Raw genomic sequence first — 20,989 nt, forward strand, 5'->3', positions numbered from 1 at the left:
ACGTTATCCTGCTTGCATCGTATATTTCGTTTAAGCGGGCTTATTTCGGGCCGGTTGTCAACCGGGTTTAAATTTTTGCGTCCCGTGGACGTTTTCCCCCCCCCCCCCCCTTTCCCAGGGTCCGTCGTCTTAAACTGCGACCAAAGCTTTTTGTAGCGCTGGAGAGCCCCTATTGCGAATCCGTGGTAAAGCCCCTTGAAATTGAGGTCGACGTGCTTGCCTTGCTTGAAAGGTAAAGCCCCTTGAAATTGAGGTCGACGTGCTTGCCTTGCTTGAAAGCAAGCTCATTGTCACAAACTCCGTGCGGGCTTAACTGGGCGTACAGAAGAGATCCTCGAGCTCAACTTGGAGGTGGAACATTGCCTGCTGCAGACAGAGCCAGACGCAGGTACACTGGGGTTCACCATCGAGCGTTTCTGCGATGCTGCTTGCAGCGTGCGGCTGTGCAATGCCAAGCGGCGGAGGATTTCGGTTCGCGAGTTCGTGTGACGCATCGAGGCCGCAGCGCGATTTCGTAAATGGGCAAACGTAGAGAAACGTAATAGCCGAATAGAAAGTGATTTGGAACATTCCACGCCAAAGACTCGGCCTGCGCTTTCACACGCAAACCAACCTCGTCAGTTTGCTCACTCTTGCTATACCGCGCACGACATACTCACGTTATCCTTGACTCCCTGAATAGCTCCAAGGTACGCGCTCTCGCCATTTGCACAGCTGTTGCTCTCGACAGATTGCACTTGCGACCTCGTGTGACATGTGCTCGTCATCGCCCCACGCTCGCCAGAGTGTTTGACGGACACACCTGTAGTCACTGGGCGCTGGACTCGACCTATTGCAGACGCTGTCGGAGCATCTACCCTAGGTATCGACCACGTTGGCTGATCGTCATCGCCCTCTTTTTTCTCATACGCAGTTCACGCCCACAAACGCCATGGCTTCCGCTCAACAGAAACTCGAATACTACGTCGCACAGATCGACAAGGAAGTGAGTCTTACTTTCCCTTGCACCGCGAAAGGGAGGGGAGAGATCGCGAGCGAGATCAATTCGGCGTCACACCCTCGTCTCGCTCGCCATCGCTCTCTGGTGCGCACTTTTCCCGAAACCAAAGACTGACTCGATCCACTCTATTCTGTAGCTCTCCAAATACCCTGTAGGCCATTATTGCGCGTTTGTGGATCTGAGTACGATGACTGACGCGCGACCTGTGCTACCACCAGGCTCTCAACCGTCTCGAGCAACAAACTTCGGTCCCCAAGGCCTACGGAGTGATCGGTGTCGCCAGTGTCTTTGTCACCTGCGTCTTCTTCAACATCGCTGCCGGCTTCCTCTCCAACTTGCTCGGATGGGCTCTCCCCGCCTACTTCTCGATCAAGGCTCTCGAGTCGCCCGGTCACCAAGATGACATCCAATGGCTCACCTACTGGGTCATCTTTGGTGCCTTCACCTTTGTCGAGTCCTTCTCCAAGGTCATCGTCGCCTGGTACGTAAAGAACTCCCGGGCCGCAAGGGAACGTTGATTGCTAATGTATTTTGTTTGTCCCATGTCAGGTTCCCCTACTACTTCACCTTCAAGACCCTCTTCATCCTCTACCTCATCCTTCCCTCGACCCGCGGTGCAGTCGTTGTGTACGACAAGATCTTCAAGCCTACCCTCTCGGCCCAGAAGCGATCAACCCCGGTCACCACCCAGATCCAAGAGTCTGTCACCGCTCCTCAATAATCGCCCACCTCTTGAGGGATGCACCTCTTCCCCCCCACAAATACCTCTAGCCCGCTACTACATAAAACCCCCCCTCCGTTTATAGTTTGTTTCTCCCCTCCAAGTCCAGCCTGGGGTTCTCCTCCCCTTTTCTTCTATATTCCAACTTACTCGTCACTCTACACGTGTTCGATCCTGCCTTTCAAACTCTCTCCTTCAGTTCCCCCGACATACAGTACAAAGCGATCTGTTCTGCCTGCTTTTCTCGTTCCTTTCGAATACAAGAAGTTTTCTCTCAGTCTCACCTTCCCCCCTTGATTCCTCTCGGTCTGCTTTGCGTCCGAACGCATGATGATGGTCCACGCGAGATCCAACTTGTCCTGAATTCCGTCCGAGCCAATAAATGTCGATCACACCAGGCAACGGGTCTTGGGTCCGCCTCGTTCTCTCCGATGGCTCTCGCCTTGAATAGCTCTGGTGGTCAGTCGTTCCAACCAAGCAATTAATGGCAAAAAAGGGCTGGCTTGAAAAAGGATTTCAAGTGAATTGATGACGGGCAAACGTCGTATCGAATTGAGCTTTATTCCGAAAAAGTCTATCTCGGGAAAACACGCTTTTCCGCCTCGACCTGATAGCCAGAAACCTTGAGAGGCAGAAGTGTACTCGATCGACATCTTGTAACCTTTGTTCTCTCGTTGTAGATTTCTAGTGGTGGATGTTGTTTTGGGAAAAAGCAATTTCATACGACTAAAACCCTTTTCTCCATCCCAAATTTCCCTATTGCTTTGACACACGAACTCGAAACAAGACATCACCAAGGATGTTTTGTTTTAAGCGCGGCCAGCTCCGGCAACAGCAGCGACGGCGGAAGGACTATAGATGAGAAACGGTCAGCTCTCGAGGTCAGAGAGAGAGAGAGAGTAGCAGGGTTAAGCAGGAGAAGGAGACTGACGAGATCTTCTTGCCGTCCTTGTTGAAGCGGACACGGGGAGGAGGGGCACGGTTGCGTCGGCCGGCAACGGAACGAACGCGAACGACGTGGGCGTGGATGGCGCAGGAGATGCAGTAGTGGATCTTGAGGTAGAGCTTGGGGAGAACGTACTCTGTTTGAGGTGGGCACGAGAGATCAGTTGACTGACATTCGATAGGCTCAAAAGGACAAGGCGTACCAGGGTAGACAGAGGCGTCGGAAAGATCACGGATGGCCGCAGTCTCGACCATGTTGCGAACGGTGAAACGACGGACAGCCTTGTCCTGTTCTCGCAAAACACGCAAGACAGGTCAGCAGGCTGAACTCTGGGAGGAGCGAAGGGAAGTCCAGGACTCGCCTTGGGACACATGCGCGAGCAGTTCGAGCATCGGATGGAGGCGACGTGGCCACGGCCGTTCTTGTTGCGACCGCCGGATCTTCTCTTCTTCGTCACTGCACGAGGTGGAAAGGGACGGGCAAAGGCAGTCGAGACAAGAGTCAGTTTTGGGCACAGTTGCGCGAGGCTTGAATCTGATATTGTGATCGCTGGGATGGTGTGTTCAAGTCGTACTGGCAGCGAGGTGATCGAGGAGAGATGAGAGGGAGAAGAGAAGGGAAGGAGGAGGGGCAGAGTCGATGTGGGAAATTTCAAGGGCGAGACTTGGAAGGTGTCGGCTGCAGTGCCGTCCATCGCTACGCCTGGTTCCAACGGGGATCCATGTTTCCCTGATCTCGGTACTGTCCACATAGGCGACGCTCGTCTCGCTCGAACCTGACTGCGTCTCGGCTGAGAGATCATGGTGGACCTCGGTTTGAAAAACTCGATTTCGGCGGCGGATCGGTTCGGACAGGTCGCGGCGAGGTCTGGCAGCTGGCACAAGCGGGCATGGTTGATAGCTTACTGTTGACAGACGGGTTACTTGCTTGCCGTTGAGGGGAAAGAAAGTGACGAAGAAAAAAGAAGAGAGAGCTCGCGCGCACTTTGCAAGGCCTCCCTCGCCGAAAGATCGGGTGTCTCGCGTCGTCATTCGCGCGCGCTTGCTGCCACCTAGCCGGCGTATACATGCTTCGTGTCTGTCAAGTCGCTTGCCTTCTTCACCTATGAGAAAATGGAAAAATGATAAAGGTCTCGGATATTCTCATGGTTGCTGTTGGACACGTCGGACTTTTTGGCTGCGTTGCACATGTAGACTTGCTCAAGGCGTCTCAGCTGAGGACCAATAAATCCAGGCCAATGTTGTTGTTGTGCGTCGCCTTGACTTCTCCGCGAATTTCGTCGGCGGCGCGCGCAATTCTCGTCGAATTCTGAAGCGAGTCGCAGCTGGCCATCCTCTCCCTCCAGCAGCCCTCCTCTTCCCTTTAGAGACGCTAGGACGAGGCTTGTTGTCCTCTCGCTCGCTCTCGGCTGGGCGTAGTCTTGCGACTGTCGGGTGTCAGGATTCCTGAGTCCTGCGATTGAACGTCACTCAACACCGCCTGCGCATGTCAGTCAACAACGCCTTTTCTGCTCCTCCTGTCTGTGCTGACCTTTGCAGAGATCCATGTGACTCAGATGGCTTCGTCCTCCACGCAAGACTCTGCACCAGCGCGCGACGCTGGTGTGCAGCGCCTGCCTTCGACCGTCACCCGGTCCATGGCCCGGCGATCCAGTCTTGCCTCGAACCTCGCTCGAGAGCCGACTGCAGGCGTCTCCTCGACCAGCGCCCCATCAAAACCTCCGCTGCCCGGTGCTCGGCGAACTTTCGCATCATCCAACATTGCTGGTCCACTTCCCCGTACCCGGTCTACCACGTCGCTCGCTGCCCGCGCAGGAACGCTCAGCGCCAAGAGCGTCGTACCAACCTCGTCGATTTCACGAGCCCGACGCGTTCTGTCTGATTCGCAATCGTTGGCGTCTTCGACCTCGTCTGTTTCCCAGTCGTCGACTGCGCACGGCGCGTCTACCATTTCATCGCATGCGAACGTCCGCAGGTCAGCATCGACATCGTCATCACTTGCCTCGATTCGATCTCCGCCTCGACCCGGTGCGAGGAGGTACAGTCGTGCCGAGGCAGGCGGACTGACCGGATTCGGAGTCGTCAAGGCGGGCCCGCGTGTAGCGAGTCCGATCAAGTTTGAACGGGAGGCACCGGCAACGACCGCGCATGTGACGACTGGTCACCGTCTCGCTGCTGCGAACGACCCGTACTCGACATCATTCCAGAGACCACAGTTTGGGTTCGAAACGGTCTCTGTCGGACCCGATTCCATGACGCGGGTGCCTGGACAGCAACACCGACAGACGGGCTCACGAACCTCATTCGCCATTCGGGAGGACAATCCCTTCGCGCGGGAGAACGCTGCACGAGCCGAATCTCCGTCAAGAGCAGGCTCTCCCACAAAATCCAGCCGACCCATCTCGAGACCTTTGCAAGCCCACACCTCGCCTGTCAAATGGAATTCGAGATCAGGCGACGAAAACATGGACCTTGAAGGTCCAGTCACGATTCCGATTCGACCCTCATCGCCAGTTCGAGGGGCTCTCTCGCCACGCTCGATCCTCGGAAATGCGAACGCTCGGCCACAGACTCTTCGGAGGACGAAGCCTTCGCGCAAAATTGACGAGGTGGATTCGTCAAGCTCCGAGGACGACGACCTCGACTTTCTCAGCCCACGCAAGAAGGCGAAACTGCCCGCGTCGGCCAATGTTACTGTCTCGCAACCTGCCACAGCGCCCACGAATCCTCGCAGTGCCTATTCTGCAACGCGCATGATCCGGGAACGGTCTGCCGAGTCATCGGTCAAGAAGACGATCGATCGTTCTTTGCTTCTGCGCAGTCCGCCACCCAAGAAACCCGCGACTGCCTTACCACCAGCAGCCACCAACGCCCGCCCGCTCACTTCTGCGACTGTTCCAGCACTTCTCTCCGAAACCTCGCGTCTGGGACCTGCTTCGCAGGCGATGCAGCGCTCTCCCGGCCACGCTTCTTACTCTCTCCCTTCCTCCCTTCCACCTGTTCCTACGCTTCCTTCCTCCTCTCGGCTGTCTCAGCATAGCGATGCATCCACCATGGCAGAGGTGCACTCGTCCGACTCTAAGCGTCCGACTGCTGTTTCGATTTCCCGCTTGCCACGCCGGGTATCGAACGAGCGTCCCGGTACACTGCCTATGCTTCCCCTTCCTCCTCCTTCAAGCCTAATCGATCGATCTACGTCGTCGGCTCTTCCACCACCACCAATTGATCCATCGCTCTCGCTCATGTCGATTGACGAATCTCAAGAATTGTCCTTCTCGAGCTCGAGCCACGCTGCAGACGTGTCGACTTCTTCCGTTGCGGGTCCTCGGTCAGAAGAGACGGCAAAGAGGTTGGCAAATCTGCAGAACATGCTCAGTCGCCTACAAATGCCTCGAAGATCGGTCGGAGGAGGAGCTGGAGGAGTCAGTCGCAGGAGTAGCATCACCAGCGCGAGCGACTCGTCCATGTTGCATACCCTGCCTGAAGGTGACGAGATGGTTCCCCTCGCGCCTCCCGGCGAAATGGGAACTTCTGGCACTACAATCATGCCTAATCGCAAGACTTCGCTTCCGGTCGCGACCTCGTCAAGTCAACGAAGGTTTCCCTCTACCACTCGCCCCGTCGGAGGGATCGTCGATACGTCCATCGATGGGTCATTCACCGGGACAACAAAGTCAGCTTCGATGTCAACAACGAACCGTCGGATCAGCTCGTCGTTCCTCCCCTCGCAATCTTTCGACATGTCGAGCATGTCCGAGTGCTCCATGCTCTCGGATGCTTCCGCCACGGCCGTCCTCTCCGAATCGACGATCAAGGTCAACAGCGCGTCGAGCGTTCTGCAGGGAGTTGTCGCCTTTGTCGATGTTCGGACGGCAGAAGGGGACGACTCTGGAATGATCTTTGTCGACATGCTCAAATCCATGGGTGCAAGGGTCCGTATCCTGCTCCTCCTCTTTCACGTGCGTACCGAACATGGGAATTGACGAGACTCGAGATGTCGACTCGGCTTGACAGGTGACTACCCGACCTTCATCATTGACAACGCATATCGTATTCAAAGGTGGGAAACCGTCCACTTTGCAGTATGCACGGTCGTGCGTTCGACCCCCGAAAGTGGTCGGGATTGGATGGGTTGTCAGGTGTGTCGAAGTCAGCGCGAGGGCGGATGAACGAGCGTACGCAGTCGTCGAGGAAAAGAAGGAGATCGAAAAGGAGAACTCGATGTTTGCGATTGGAGCTGGCAAACCTGGACCCGCTCAAAAGGTGAGAGCTCTCGACAAAGTTTCCAATTCGTGGATCGAGACTCATAAGATGCCTCTTGGTCTTTCCCTGCTAGCGACGACGCTCGATGGAGCCGAAAGCGCTCGCAGCTTTGAACAACACCATGTCCTCATCATCTAGCTCGAACCCTGCTCGTGAGTCTTTCTCTGCATCATGTACCAAGCAACAAGATCAGGAAACTTACCTCTAACATTTGGTCCCGTCGTCACAGTCAAAGCTTCAATCGCAGCGTCACTCGAACGAGCTCGGTTGCGCTCACTGCAATTCGCTCCGAAAGTAGGCAGTCCCCTCGCGAAACGAGTTTTCGTCATGCCCGATCTCAAAGCGGACGAAGATGAAGACGAGTAGCAACACTAGCTGAATCTCGTCGACCAACAACCACCTTGCAAACTGCGTCTCCTTTTTTTCTGTTTTTCTGTTTTTTCTTGTGTTTGGTTTTCCGTTATTTTGTTCAGGTTTTACCATTACCCATGGCTCTCGATCCTCTAGTTGTATCCCTCTCTCACCAAACCGATTCTCCTGGACCTAGTCTCCCGGACCTAGCAAATTCATTTCTTCTCGACAAGGTAGAGACTCAGATTCAGATTCACTTCCCCTCTTCTCGCAGATAAAGACACATGTTTCTCTCACATATTACGGAAAAGAAAACGTGATGTGTAGTTCCAAGCAATGGACAGACGACCAAAATCCTGTTCAAGTCAGAGTCGATACAGATTCGGTAGGTCAACCAGCCGAAGCTTTCAAATCGCAACATCCGAGAACCACGTTTGTTCAGGCGACAGCATTGTACCAAAGCAGTGGCAGAGTTAGGCTTCGCTCGTACATAGTTTCCCACATTTCTGCAAGTCCTTCTTGCGTTCAGGGCTCAGACGGCTTTTGCAGGAAGCCTGTCTCGAAATTAGCCGCGGAAGATGACCTCCTCGTCGTCATTCTATGTCACAACAACAATGCTCAGATTGCAATCAGCGGGAAAAGGGACCCCCAGCACTGCAAGAGAGATACAGTGCTCAGGTCCATTTGTTATCCTGCGAGAGCAGCGGCTTCAGAATCCACCAAACGCTCGACTAATAGGAATGGAGTCACTAACTTTGTAGATTTTGGCCTGCTTCCGAACACGAGCGATCAGTTTAAGATGGAAAGACGACACGATCGCAATCTAGTGAGGAAAGAGAAACGACCGACTTTTTCAAGGATAGATTTCCCTTCTTTGTACTTTTGTGAAGAATCAGGAGATTCAAACTTCCTCGACATGACGGAGACCATGAGAATCTTCTTCGACACAAAGAGACGCATCAGACTCACATATTTCCAACCGAGCTCGGTTGCGCATCCAGCGCATTCGAGAGCTGCTCGTAACGACGACATCAGCTCCTGTCGAGATACTCAGGGCAAACGCAAGGCCAGGATTCAGTACAATGATCACTGACGAGCTATCACGTGGCGACCGGACAAGAGATGTTTTGACGATTGCAACCCAACCCGGACGTTGAATCTGTTTACTCGAACCGTCTGTTTTGATCAGCTATTCTGCGCAGATTCAGGTTATCTAAGGTTCGTTGACAGATCTCGCGCTCACACGCTTCTGACGAGGTACGCAGGTCCCGAAGAGCCTTGAAACGAACGAGAGACGAGTTCGTCCGTGAGTGCGATCTCCAACGAGCAGGTCGAGCACCTGAACGTCGCGACATGATCGGGAATGTAGACGTGCGAGTCAGAGCGGGTCAGCGTCGCAGAAGAGGCAGTCGACATGTCGTATGCATGATCATGTGGGGAAAAGAGGGGAAGCAACGATTTTCATGAGCTGCAGGCTTCGATAACAGCAAATCGACAGGCGTTCTTTCAGGTCACACAACGAGCTACAAGAGCGCGAGAAAGTAAGGAGCGAGTTCGATACTGCGACGTCAACCACGCTGACAACTTGCAGTGACACAATGACAGTAACAAGATTACAAGTGCCGTGACCAAACAAAAAACAACAGGTGGGTAGCGAAACACACGACCAGAGGGGCTAGACGACAATGAAAAACTCTTTTTATCCGTCGACTTGCATAGCGTCTTCCTTCTTGACGATGCCGCCACTTCTTGACGATTCCTTCTTGATCCGTCCTCCTCCTTCAATGGTCTCATCTTCTTCATTCTTCGCTTCCTCTACCTGCCGAGCGTCTTTGACGAGTTGTCGACTCTTGTCAAAGTATCGATTCGGGTGGTCGACACTGTCTCCTCCTCCCAATCCATCGCCTTTCTGGACTCCCAACTTGGCATGTTGCAGCTCAAACACCCTCGTGCACGACACGTGGTAGTGTCCCGCTTTGGCCGATTTGACAATCTCGTTCAGGTCGGCGTTGGTCAGGTTCGGGATCGATTGTTGCAGTAACGGCGTCAGGTTTGCTTCCTGGTGTCGGAAGGGACAACCATGACACTGTCCTGCACCTGGTACAGGTCCCGTGATGATTTGTGTGCACCTGCATCGACCCGAGAGTGTGAGCCATACGGTTGACTTCCGATTAAAAACGAAAACACCTCACGATTTGGGCGTGTAATTCTTGCGACTACCCTCAAGACCGTAACCGTGACGGATATTGTAGCGGTACTCTTTGTTGAATTTGTCATCTGTGATTGTAGAGAACGATTTGCGCCAGAAGACGACCGCCTCTTCAACTGACAAGCCGATACCCTGTTGGAGGGAATTTGTTACGGTGTATTAGCAATCAAGCCAGTATGAGCGGGTCAATGAAAGACAAAACGAACCTTGAGGAACAGATTGTACTGCTGTCGACCCTCGTGTTTCAGATGCTTGCTCGTTCGGAGCGTCTCCTGAATGTTGCGCATGCACAACGGGAAACTCTGTCTCGAGAGTTCGGGGATCATCTCGGCCGTGATCGCTTCGCCATCCCCAGTCGCCGTGTAGGTGTAGTCGGAAGTAATGCCAGCCATGAATCCCATTGAGAGGTGAGATAGAACCGGCACCAAGCGAGTATCTTCGTCTAGCCGTGGGAGCGCCTTTGCGGTCAACTGAATTCCCGGCCATTCGAATCGCTTCAGTATTCAGTAGGCAAACCGAAGCAGAGTGTAGACTGCTCACCTCGAGTCCGCGAGAGAGCCTTGCAGCAAATTCTGCCGCGACGAGCGAGAATTCTTGAGACGATGGCACGTACGCCTTGCCTGCCTTTAGGAACACTTTTCTTTGGCCGACCAAATCTGTCACCTTCGTCCAGTCGACCTGTTGCTCGAAGACTTTGTCCCATGAGTTCCAGATCGCGGCTGCCTTTGCCAGAGATGGGCAGACAGACCTTGAAAAAGGATTCCTCGCGCATGCGTTCTGGTCGGATGCCCGATGCAGCGGCGAGGATGTCTTTCAGCGCGTCTTTCTCCGAATCCTCAACCTGGGCTCGGAAGACGAGTCAGTTCTGAATGTAACAGGAACGACTTGCGAATGGTTCACCTTCTCCCAGCCAAAATTGAGACTGTCAATGAACCGCCTGCGTTCTTCTGGTTCGTCCGACTCGAACCTGATCCTGAACAGTTCCTTCTCTGCCTTGAGATACCTTTGTCGAAGCTCCTCTCTGTAAAAATTGTATTTTTTGGGTCGATAAGTCACGAATACTCGAGACCGGAGAATAGGAGAATCAGAGCGAGGGAAAGAGCGACTGACGATCGACAAAACGCGAGTCGGAGCACAAAGTGCGAATAGTGGTCCTTCCTGCGCTCCTGATCAAGATCGTACGATCTGCCAGTCAAGTCTGAATGCAGCTCCATGAACTCTTTCGAGCGGTTCTCGACAATCGTCTTGATTTCGGCAAACGTTCGGTTCCTCGCTTGCGCAGATTCAATGTCGGCGAGCACTGTATGAAGATTCGTTCCATCAGGTTGCAACTCTACGAGGAAGGAGATTGAAGTTAAGATGCGTACGTCGCAACCGGTCGATCGCCCATACTTCAAACTGTTCGAGCGTGATTTCCTCGACTGGAGGGTCTTGGTAGAAGTTAAGACGGTGTGGATACCGTCCTGACCGCGGGTACGTCGTGACTTCGCCTGCTCCTCCTCCTGCTCCCGACAACCCGCCGTACGCGCGACCAGCCGCGATTCCTCCAGTGGTCGTACCGGACGACGCTGAGCTTTTCGACGTTCTTGTACCTGCGTACATCTTGCGGAGGTTTCACGAACGTCGAGGTTGAAGACAGCTGACGCGAGATGAAGAGAAAACGCGTCTCACGCGATTCAGATCGACGCGTGTTGGCGTGTCGACGCTCGAGTCCTTTTTTATGACCTTCGATAATCTCGCTCGCTCTACTTTCTTTCGATTCCTGTGGATTGCATATGATAACACCACTCAAGTCATGTTGCGAATATCACCTCGAAGAATTGAAAATTTTATTAATTCGGATTCAGTAGTAGTCTCGTCCGACCACAAGGACCTCATCTTGATCGCCCAGGTCGACAATGACCGGAGCGTCTTCACCTTCCTCCAACTCCTCGAACGGGATCCCCTCGTCCCCATCTCGATCGTCTCGCTTCGAGTCGAGTTCGAGTTGTCCATACTTTGCTTTCGACCCTTTCACAATCCCGAGATCCCATCCAAACTTTTCCATCGTGATCGCCCCGAGTGCGTTCCACCGATGGATCAAGGTGTTCCAGATCTCGCGAGCCGGACTGTCGGGTGGCAATCGGTACCAACTCGAAGCGGCGTCTGACAATGACAGCTCGAGTTGAGCGAGACATTCGACAAGATGCGATTCGAGGGAAGGTAGTTGGGTGCTGAAGAAGGTTGAATCGAGGAATTCGAATTGGGCGTGAATGACGGCGAGGAACGAGGCGAACAATGGCAACGTCGTCGAGCTGTCGAGGAGCGAAGGTGAGACGTCGCAGGTGGGTCGAGACGCCGAAGGGTGGGTCAAGACGTGCGAACGACAGATGAGGGAAAAGAGCGATTTGTACGATGACAGGGCGGAAAAGTTGTGCACGAGCGAAAACAGGATGAACGATAGTTGCAGCTCGCTCAACAGCTCTTTCGAATCTGCATTTCCAGACAAAATACACCGAGTCGCCCAGGGTCAGCCAATGTTCGCTCAAGACCAGAGGAAAGGGGAGAATTCTGACCTTGATCGAGCTGCGTTTCGACCACTCGACTCAGCAGCCAACTCTTGTCTTTGCTCCATCGACTGAGCTCCTGTCCAACGCTTCCCGGTGGCCAACTTCGCTTGTCGTCAAACTTGACAAACTGCAACCGTTCCTCCGACTCTTCCGGTTCCGATTCCGCTTCGTCTCGTTCTTCGCTCAGATCGCGATGGAACGCCTCGTCTTGCGGCCTCTCCTTGCCCCAGGTGGTTTTGCCCTGTAAGGAATCCTTCGTGTTGACTGCAGCTTGCACCAGTTCTTCCTGCTCCCTCCAGCCTTCGACCAACGCATCGACCCTCGCGATTCCTTTGTGATCGATTCCAATTACTCGTGCCAGTGTCGAGTCTGTCACATAGTCGCTCAATGCATGCCACCTGTCCCGAGTTTCCCGACTCGTGGATTGCGGGAAGGGTGCGAGGTGTTTATCGAGCGTTTCGAGGTATTCTCGAGAAACGACCACCGATTCTTCCTCGTCCTCGTGTGAACTTGAAGGTACAACTTTTCTCCTTCTCCTTGGTTTCGACTTCTGCTGGCTCGATAGAGTCTTTGTGGTGGCAGTTGAAAGAACGGGTTCGTACGCGAGCGATTCATTGAGAGAATCCCATTTCTCGACGACGATTTGTCCCTCTGACTTGGCTCTGTATCGTTTCAAGAATGCATGTCGAACTCCAATACTCCCATTCAACGTTTCTGCTTGCTGTTCTCTGGCATGCTCGTTGGGTTTGCTCGGGTTTGAAGCGGCAGGTGGAGCAGATGTCGTAGAGGCGGCGGCAGCAAACACAAACAGGTGAAGTCCAGGCGGAATCATTTTGACCCCCTACAAGTGTCATCATCCTGAATTCATGATCAGCATTCGGCACTTCTAGCGAGAGACAGAGGAGGGAGCTGGTTCACATTGAATCGATCGACGTTCCAGACTTGTCCATCCAGACCGAACTCGCTACCCCTAGGGAGATCTGACAAGATCAAGTACCCGAGTGAGGCGGGAGAGACTTGAGCACTCATGGCTAGGTGCGTCCGCAGTGAAAGAAGTGGAGGTTTGATGAATCAAGAATTCCCGTCAGACTTTGATCGAGAATGTCCGACTGATGAGACGAGCAACGACCTGAATTGAAGCAAGAAGAAGACACAGATTACACAGAGCTAACGAGAAACAAAGCAAGAAAGAAAAAATAAAGAAAGAAAGACTTGGGAACGAAGAAAAAAGAGAACGAGCATAAAGGAGCAAAACAAATGTTGTAAACAGAGCGAACGAGAGAAGCACAACTAGAGGCTTCGAGTCAACACAAAGTCGAAAAGATGAATGAGGGAGAGAGATGGGACCGAGTAGTCGAGAGCAAAAGGGGGGCAAAAGGTTGGTCTAGCAGCATCCATTCTTGGACTCGCCCGACTGAGATTGACCCAGCGACATGGAACCTCCGGCGTTCTGGCCATTCTTGGCTTGTCCTGCACCTTGCTGACCTCCGCCCGGCGCGGAATCGATCAACCGCTCCTTGATATCCCTACATGCCAGTAACCGTCACTGCTTTATCAGTCCCCGGCGCTAACAGCGTGCAGAGAGAACGTGAAATGACGAACCTGGCGAGAGCAAAGAACGCTTCCTCGACGTTGATGTTGGATTTCGCCGAGGTTTCGAGGTACCGAAGGCCCAGTTCGTCGGCGAGCTCCTGCCCTTGCTGTTCCGAGATGACCTAGACATGTCCGAAAAGAAAAGCATGAGTCCCGCTCCGCCTTTTGACTATCTGATGCAAGTGATCAACTCGCCTTCTTGTCGGTCCAATCACACTTGTTGCCGATGAGAATCTTGTTGACACCTTCTGAAGCGTGTTGTTCGACATTCGAGTGCCACGTACGGATGTCTGCAGGGGAGAGATTACGTGAATTAGCAATGTATCCCGAGAGAGACGAGGAAGGGGAGCAACCGACTGTTGAAGCTCTTCTCATCAGTGACGTCGTACACGAGCAAGATGCCCATTGCTCCGCGGTAGTACGCAGTCGTGATCGTTCGGAAACGCTCCTGTCCTGCCGTGTCCCACTGTGGAGAGCAAGATTCAGGCGTTAACGAGCGAAACAAACAGAGACGAGTTGGGAATCATTTTCGACTTGCGATTTGTAGTTTGATACGTTTGCCTTCTAGCTCGATCGTTCGGATCTTGAAGTCGATTCCGATCGTCGTAATGAAACTCGGGGTCCACGCGTCGTCGCAGAACCGGAGCAACAAACAGGACTTGCCGACACCTGAGACGGGAAGGGTGAGAGTCAGTGGGTCTTCTCTCGAATGAGTTGAGCGAGCAAGAAGTCGCGCTCACCAGAGTCTCCGATGAGGAGCATCTGTGGGAAAAGCAAGTCTCGTATTAGTCCGCAGGTTGCGAGGCTCGCGTAGAGAGAGCACAGGGTCGGAGACGGAGCGAACTCGGCATAAAGCTCTGGGGAGCGGGAACGATGCTCACCTTGGCGAGCATGTCGTATGATTGCTGTGGTGCAGGCATCGTATCGTCGGTGGTGGTCGGGTGAGCAGGGGAGAAACGCGAGGTCGAGGTGACGATGGCAGTTCACACAGGCTCGAGCGAGTCTGGCGCGACGTTCGAGGCTTGGAGTTGCGATAGATCTCGGTGCTAGACTGAAAGCAGCACAGCGAGACGGAAATGCAGCAGTAGCGAGCGCAGTCGAGTAATGCTCCGGGCGTTCGCTGGGAATGACCATGTGAGACATTCGTTTGGCATCCCCCGGACGAGTTTTCCGGTAGCACCACGCGCTCTAAGTTAACTGACAGACCTGTACATCAATAAAGTGTCAAGCTCGCGGTGATGCAGCGAATGTCTCAGCTTCGCGACAGCGCCGCGCGCGCAGTTTCACAGAGTTCGCCCCCGACGGCGCAGCGAGCGCGGTCGGCTTTGCTCGCCTAGACCCGCTTCTCCCTCGATCTCCGACAACGTGAATCACCTAGACCCGTGACAGACCGGATCACTCCTCCGCAACCTCCTGATTTCCTCTCGCCCTCGTTCGCTGCGCAGGTTGCGGGTCCAGCAGTGCTTCTTTCCGCGCGCAAGGGGTGGAGTCGGACTGACCGAGCGTCCTCCGCCAGGATCGAGGGAATGTCGCCGCTCGACCTGGCCCAGCCACGACGGATCCTGCCGCTCGCGAATCACGCCCCATCGCAGTCGACCCCCGCATCCGCATCCGCATCCGGCTCATCTCATGCATCCCTCCAGATCAAGCTGTCGAAACCGATCCTCGACCAGCTCGTGCAGTTGGCGAGATCACAGGGCACGACTGGATCCCGCTCAAAACTGCAGCTCGACTGCACTGACCCGGCAAGACCCGTCAGTCTAGCTCTCCTACTTTCTTCGCTCCATGCGCTTGCATCCGGAACGACGCTGATCTTGACATGTCGCACTCAGTTATTGGTGATTGATGGGGCGAGGTACCCACTCGAGATGCACAAGGTCTCACAGCCGACCGATGTGTGCCACTTGACGCAGAACTCGCGCGATGTGCACACTCTCGCCAGGTTGACACACAGGGCAACCCTCGCGACAAGTCAAGCCGACGGACGCGAGGCAGTGACGAAAGCGGAGCGCATGGCCAAGGCTTCCCTCAACCTGAAGCTCAAACGTGAACAGGAACTCCGGGACAAGGAATCGAAAAAGTGCGGCAGGACTCTCTCTCTCTCTCCCTCTCTCGCAATAATAGGTACAGCAAGACTGACAGTCACGAGGATCTACATCGAACAGAGCCGTGCTGCTCGACCCAACATCTTCTTCGTCTTCTGCGCGCAAGCAACCCCATTCGTCGCCACCGTCGACCGCGTCTCGTTCTGCAGCAACCGCTCAACCCAAGCATGCCGCCAGGCTCATTCCGACGACGACTTCGGCTACCAAATCCCCGGTGCCTCCTCCGAGTACGACCTCAGCGTCGAGAATCGGCAAAGGAACCGTGCCTCAGTCCATCATTGCGCGCTCGACCTCGTCGACAACGTCAGCTTCTTCTTCGTCCGCATCATCACCTGCCCCATCGCCTGCAGAACTACCAAGTAGCACGACGACCTCGGCGACGACAGGGGTTCCTGCCCCGACTCGACAATTCTCTTCCTCGAGCTCGACTTCGACCTCGACGAGTGCCCTGTCAGATTCCTCGACTTTCTCGATCATGGGCACGAACGGTACAGGCACGATGAGCGAAACCTCGCCCGAATCCATCACATCTCTCTTGCCTGCTTCGACAACAGCGACGATCAAGCATGGAGCGAAACCGACAGTCGAGGTCGTGGTTAAACAAAAATCAGTTCCTACCGTACCTGTTGCAGGTCGAGGCGGATTGATGAAAGGGAAAGATAGCCTCAAGCGAGAAGCGAGGCGTCAACAACAAGTTAAAGACCGAGGGTCAAAGGAGCGCGAGAAACCCAAGAACCTGTCCTCGGAACCCAAGAGATCCGCGAAGGAGAAAGACTCGGAAATGGAAGAAACGGGAGAAGACGAGGATGCTGACGGAGAGGTTGACGATGAACTGTTGTTACCACCACCAACACCGCTTGTACTACCTCCAATACCAAGCGCGCCCTCCTCGTCGTCTGCATCAAGCAAGAGAAAGGAAGAAGAAGGGGACCACGATCGGTTTCCAAAGAAGAAGCGCAAACTTTCGAACGGGAATGGTACCGTTACAGGGAAAGACGAGGGGGATCGCCAACGAGAGAAAGTGCCAGGACAGCATTCGCCGATCAAGACGATCATCAAAAAAGTCGTCGCCCCCTCGACCTCGACAAGCAATCCTGTGTCAGCATCTAGCGACCTCAGCAAACCTGCCCACAGGCGATCGACAGTGACATCGGGTGCAGGGAAAGAAAAAGAGAAGGAACGGCAGACGGATCCGTCGACGACGAAACAGAAGAAGCGCAAGACGACGACGGCGACGACGAACCGATGGTACTCGAGTTCGGACGAAGACGAACCATCCCACGTGAAATCAGGACCCGATCGATCACAACAGCCTCAACCGTCGTCCACTTCGACTACCGTTCCGAACGATTCAATATCGTCCAAGTTCGATGCATCTCGTTCGACATTCTTCGAGTTGTACGCTTCGTATGCGGTTCTCCATTCGAGATTGTCGACTATGCGTTCGGATCTTGTACACCAACCGTCAACGATTACGACGATCAAAGAGAGTCCGACAGAACTGCGTCAGCTCGTGGACGAGTGTGCGAGTAAACGGAAACAGTTGGAACGGTTGAAAGAAGAGATGACAGGGTTGTCTGTCTCTTCTCTACAAAGCACTTGATGTGAGGGTTCAGGTCGCGGGTTTTGTCGTGCTGGTTTATATTTCTTTGGTTCTCAAAGGCCTTTCATCCTTCCATTGCTCTTGTTTTCCATCTGTGCCTTCTCCCCTGTCTTCATCATTAACATTGTTGTGGTTTCCTCTCTTTCAAAGCATTCATTACATCCGTGAATCATTCTTCTTAATTTATTGCTCGTAGGCAAAACCTCTTTTTGAAAAGCCATTCACTGCTTCTAGCTCTTCTAAAACGAAACGTGACAGGACTAGAAGGGCCATTGTTGGAGAGTACATGTATCGACTGCGAGATCACCGAGAGGGTTGCTAAAAGCTCGGCAACCGACATGCGCTGAGTAGAGAAGCAGGGCTTGGCTGGATCATCGGTTTCAACCTTTCTAGGGGACGCGGACAGCAAAGTGCGAAGCTTAATTTGATTGTATTGTACAAGCGTTTGGGGTATTGACTTCAGTTCAGGTGTTGAGATAAAAAGGCGGTGCAGAGAAAGAAGTGGATTCGGGGGTTGAACGGAGCTGGGAGTGCACAAGCGCTTGCCAAGGATCGTAATCTGTGTAGAGCTTCACCGTGACTGGCAGTGCTAGCAGTGTATCACCCATTCGAGCTCTATGGAAAACTGCTACAGGGGGAAACGTCAGGAAGCAAGTCCGACGATCGATCGATCGAGAGCGAGCCGGCGCCGATAGGGATGGCAAGAATTGTGTAAAAAGCGGTTCGATGTGGGTCCAAGGTCAACTCCCGCGAGTGAGACGCAGGACTAAGAGATGTAGGGAAAAAAAGTTGAGGGACCCGATCTTACAGTTTCCCTCCTTTTGCGCCATCCCATCTCGACCATGAGCGATCCTCGGTTTGCGCGGTTGCATACCGATCCTCGATTCGTACGCCAAAAAGCGAGCAAGAACAAGATCGTGGTCGATGATCGCTTCAAACAACTGTTTCAAGATCAAGACGGTAACTCGTTCTCCCTTTCTCCTTGACTGCGACAAGCAGAGCTGACTCCGAGCACGAAGCAGCCAAGGAAGGCAAGGGCAAACGCAAGGTCGACAAGTATGGACGGCCACTCGAGCAAGAGTCGGAAGTGAACGACCTCAAGCGGTACTACCGCATGGCCTCGCCAGACGCCCAGGCCATGAAGGATGGGACAGCAGCACAAGAGGATGACGACGAGGACGAAGACGGTTCCGACGATGACGACGAGGAGAATGACGAACCCGCCCCGGCGGGTAAATCGTTCATGGATCTCGCTCGTGGAGAAGTTCTGCTCGAATCTTCAGACGAGGAGGACGAACCTGAACAGGACGACGAAGAAGCTGGCAACGAATCGGATTCGTCTTCGGCAGCAGGATCCGTCGCGCTTGGCCCGTCACACCGTCGACGACGACAACCCTCACGTTCGCCTTCGATCGATCTGTCCGAGACCGAACGACCACTCTTTCCGGATGAAGACGACGAAGACGTCCAGGCATCACAAGACGAAGACGATGTCCCCGACGTCGACCCGACTAAACGAGTCGCACTCGTAAACATGGATTGGGACAACCTGCGAGCCTCCGACCTGTACCGGGTGTTGGCATCGTCCCTCTCGGCGACGGCAACTTCAGTTCAGCATGCACCTCAGCCGAAACCTTCCGGAAGCTCAACCAAGTTTGATCAAGAGGGCAACGAAGTCGGACCGTACAAGCCGACCGCGAAACTGTCGATCGCGCCTGGACGTCTGTTGAACCTGCGTATCTACCCTTCGTCGTTTGGCAGGGAACGTATGGAACGGGAAGCGATTGAAGGACCTCCAGTCGATGTGCTGAGGACGAAAGGAGCCGAATCCGATGACGAGGACGAAGGAGGCAATGGCACGCTCAAGCTTGGCAAGAAGAACAAGGGCAAAGCGAAAGAGCGTAGACGGAGAGCAGACGCCGACGATGACGACGAAGATTACACCGAGAAGGATCTTGTCAACGACCAGCTACAGGAGAACGACGAGGACTATGATACCGAGGCTCTCAGGAAGTACCAGCTTGAGCGCTTGAGGTGTGTCCCCTCTACCCTTCGATCATGTCGAATAACTCTGCTCATCACGTCTCGCATGGTCCTGTGACAGGTACTACTACGCGATCGCCACGTTCAACACAGTCTCTGCAGCGGCTCACGTCGTCAAGGAGATCAACGGGACCGAATTCGAACGGACCGCCAACGTGTTTGACTTGCAGTTCGTGCCGGACGAAACCTCGTTCGAGGACGATCCGATTCACGAGGAAGCGACAGAAGCTTCCATCGCGGCCGAGGGCAATTCGTACCAAGGCATTGATTTCTCGACCGACGCCCTGAGACATTCCAAGGTGAAACTCACGTGGGACGCAGACGACCCACACCGCAAGACCAAGTTGCAGACGTACCTCGCCGCCGCGCTCGACAAGTCGAAACAGAAAGGAGCGACCAAAGGACGACCGAATGTCGGCGACGCTGACATTGCTCAATACCTCGCGTCGTCCTCTGACGAGGAAAACGAATCGGGAGCAGAGAACGCAGAGGAGCAGGACGATTTCTTCGAAGCAGCCGAGGAGGAAGACGTCAAATCGAAGAAGGACCAGAAGCGGAACAAACTGCGCAACTTGTTCGGACTCGACGGTGGAGATGCCGGAGGAGAGCAGTCATGGGACGGAGGGGCCAAGTCTGGCAAGGGCGGCAAGGGCGGAATGCAGATCACATTCGCACCGGCTCTGTCGGAACGAAGTGCCAAACAACTCGACCTCGTCGAAGGCGACAAACCCGAGACTGCGATCGAGACGTACCGGCGCAAGGAGAAGGAACGCAAGGAACGCAAGAAGGCTGAGCGTAAAGCGAAAGCTGAAGGTCGCGACTTTGACGAAGAGGGTCCGTTCGGAGATGCTCCTGAAGGAGAGGACAAAGGGTTCGACGACGACTTCTTCGCCGACGATGGCGGCAAGGATCCGTTCGCGACCTACGACGAGGGTAACGCCTCGAGTGGCGACGAGATTGGTCTTGGCAAGAACAAGCAGGACAAGAAGAAGAAGCTGTCGAAGAAGGACAAAAAGGCGCAACGCGAGGCCGAAGAGCTGGCACTGGAAGCTGAGAAGAGCGAATTGGCTCTTTTGGTCGGATCCGATGACGAGGACGATGTCCTTGGTGGCGGTGGCGAGGGAGGACGACACTTTGACATGCGCAAAATTCTCAAAGCCGAGAAGGCGAAAGGCAAGAAAGTCAAAGCCAAGGGTAAAAAAGCGAAGCAGGCCGACGCTCCTGTGCAGGATGACTTCAAGCTCGACCTTACGGACGACCGATTCAAGAATCTTCACGACGACTTTGACTTTGCGATCGATCCTTCCAATCCCAAGTTCGCCTTTGCCCTCATCTTTTCCGTACTCTCTGGTTTCGTCTTGCTGATGCGCGAGCACTCATTTCTAGATTCCAGAAGACTCGCAACATGGATGCTCTCCTCGCCGAGGGTCGCAAACGACGAGCGAAGCGCAGCGAGGCTCGCGCACCCGTCAACGCGACCGAAATTGCTCGCAAGAAGGCAGCGACGTCTGCTGGCGATGGCGACTCGCTCAACAAGCTCATCGAGTCGGTCAAGCGCAAGGCAGGCGAGACCGGTGGACGGGGCAAGCGCAGCAAGACCGAGTAGC

General features: G+C 54.1%; 8 protein-coding genes across 8 annotated transcripts; 4 read left to right on the forward strand and 4 right to left on the reverse strand.

Moving 5' to 3' along the window:
* Positions 1-931: 931 nt before the first annotated feature.
* JCM15063_006299 (HVA22/TB2/DP1 family protein) lies at positions 932-1,721 on the forward strand (the record flags this gene model as incomplete). The annotated part of the gene is made up of 4 exons (XM_076680316.1): positions 932-985; positions 1,137-1,151; positions 1,219-1,481; positions 1,550-1,721. 4 exons carry the CDS (start codon positions 932-934, stop codon positions 1,719-1,721), a joined length of 504 nt encoding a protein of 167 aa, XP_076532495.1.
* An 809-nt stretch (positions 1,722-2,530) lies between these two features.
* JCM15063_006300 (eS26 family ribosomal protein) lies at positions 2,531-3,361 on the reverse strand (the record flags this gene model as incomplete). Its single annotated transcript, XM_076680317.1, has 4 exons — positions 2,531-2,573; positions 2,653-2,803; positions 2,870-2,954; positions 3,029-3,361. The coding sequence occupies 4 exons, from the start codon at positions 3,359-3,361 to the stop codon at positions 2,531-2,533; spliced, it is 612 nt and encodes a 203-aa protein (XP_076532496.1).
* Positions 3,362-4,222: 861 nt separating this feature from the next.
* JCM15063_006301 (uncharacterized protein) lies at positions 4,223-7,295 on the forward strand (the record flags this gene model as incomplete). Its single annotated transcript, XM_076680318.1, has 4 exons — positions 4,223-6,598; positions 6,681-6,929; positions 7,003-7,081; positions 7,159-7,295. 4 exons carry the CDS (start codon positions 4,223-4,225, stop codon positions 7,293-7,295), a joined length of 2,841 nt encoding a protein of 946 aa, XP_076532497.1.
* Positions 7,296-8,979: 1,684 nt separating this feature from the next.
* On the reverse strand, positions 8,980-11,091 carry PRI2 (DNA primase subunit PRI2; the record flags this gene model as incomplete). Its single annotated transcript, XM_076680319.1, has 8 exons — positions 8,980-9,409; positions 9,473-9,621; positions 9,696-9,959; positions 10,030-10,167; positions 10,238-10,330; positions 10,390-10,510; positions 10,600-10,789; positions 10,857-11,091. 8 exons carry the CDS (start codon positions 11,089-11,091, stop codon positions 8,980-8,982), a joined length of 1,620 nt encoding a protein of 539 aa, XP_076532498.1.
* A 241-nt stretch (positions 11,092-11,332) lies between these two features.
* Positions 11,333-13,067, reverse strand: JCM15063_006303 (AAR2 splicing factor family protein; the record flags this gene model as incomplete). Its single annotated transcript, XM_076680320.1, has 3 exons — positions 11,333-11,961; positions 12,045-12,879; positions 12,957-13,067. 3 exons carry the CDS (start codon positions 13,065-13,067, stop codon positions 11,333-11,335), a joined length of 1,575 nt encoding a protein of 524 aa, XP_076532499.1.
* A 355-nt stretch (positions 13,068-13,422) lies between these two features.
* Positions 13,423-14,551, reverse strand: JCM15063_006304 (Rab GTPase family protein; the record flags this gene model as incomplete). Its single annotated transcript, XM_076680321.1, has 7 exons — positions 13,423-13,564; positions 13,641-13,753; positions 13,827-13,921; positions 13,989-14,097; positions 14,170-14,300; positions 14,372-14,393; positions 14,513-14,551. The coding sequence occupies 7 exons, from the start codon at positions 14,549-14,551 to the stop codon at positions 13,423-13,425; spliced, it is 651 nt and encodes a 216-aa protein (XP_076532500.1).
* Positions 14,552-15,157: 606 nt separating this feature from the next.
* JCM15063_006305 (uncharacterized protein) lies at positions 15,158-17,339 on the forward strand (the record flags this gene model as incomplete). Its single annotated transcript, XM_076680322.1, has 3 exons — positions 15,158-15,385; positions 15,464-15,711; positions 15,797-17,339. 3 exons carry the CDS (start codon positions 15,158-15,160, stop codon positions 17,337-17,339), a joined length of 2,019 nt encoding a protein of 672 aa, XP_076532501.1.
* An 842-nt stretch (positions 17,340-18,181) lies between these two features.
* On the forward strand, positions 18,182-20,988 carry ESF1 (pre-rRNA-processing protein ESF1; the record flags this gene model as incomplete). Its single annotated transcript, XM_076680323.1, has 4 exons — positions 18,182-18,299; positions 18,359-19,373; positions 19,444-20,697; positions 20,769-20,988. The coding sequence occupies 4 exons, from the start codon at positions 18,182-18,184 to the stop codon at positions 20,986-20,988; spliced, it is 2,607 nt and encodes an 868-aa protein (XP_076532502.1).
* Between the last annotated feature and the right edge of the window lies 1 nt (position 20,989).

Source organism: Sporobolomyces koalae (assembly GCF_050403365.1).
Source record: "Sporobolomyces koalae JCM15063 DNA, S_koalae_JCM15063T_v1_ctg36, whole genome shotgun sequence".
NCBI classification, from domain to species: domain Eukaryota; kingdom Fungi; phylum Basidiomycota; class Microbotryomycetes; order Sporidiobolales; family Sporidiobolaceae; genus Sporobolomyces; species Sporobolomyces koalae.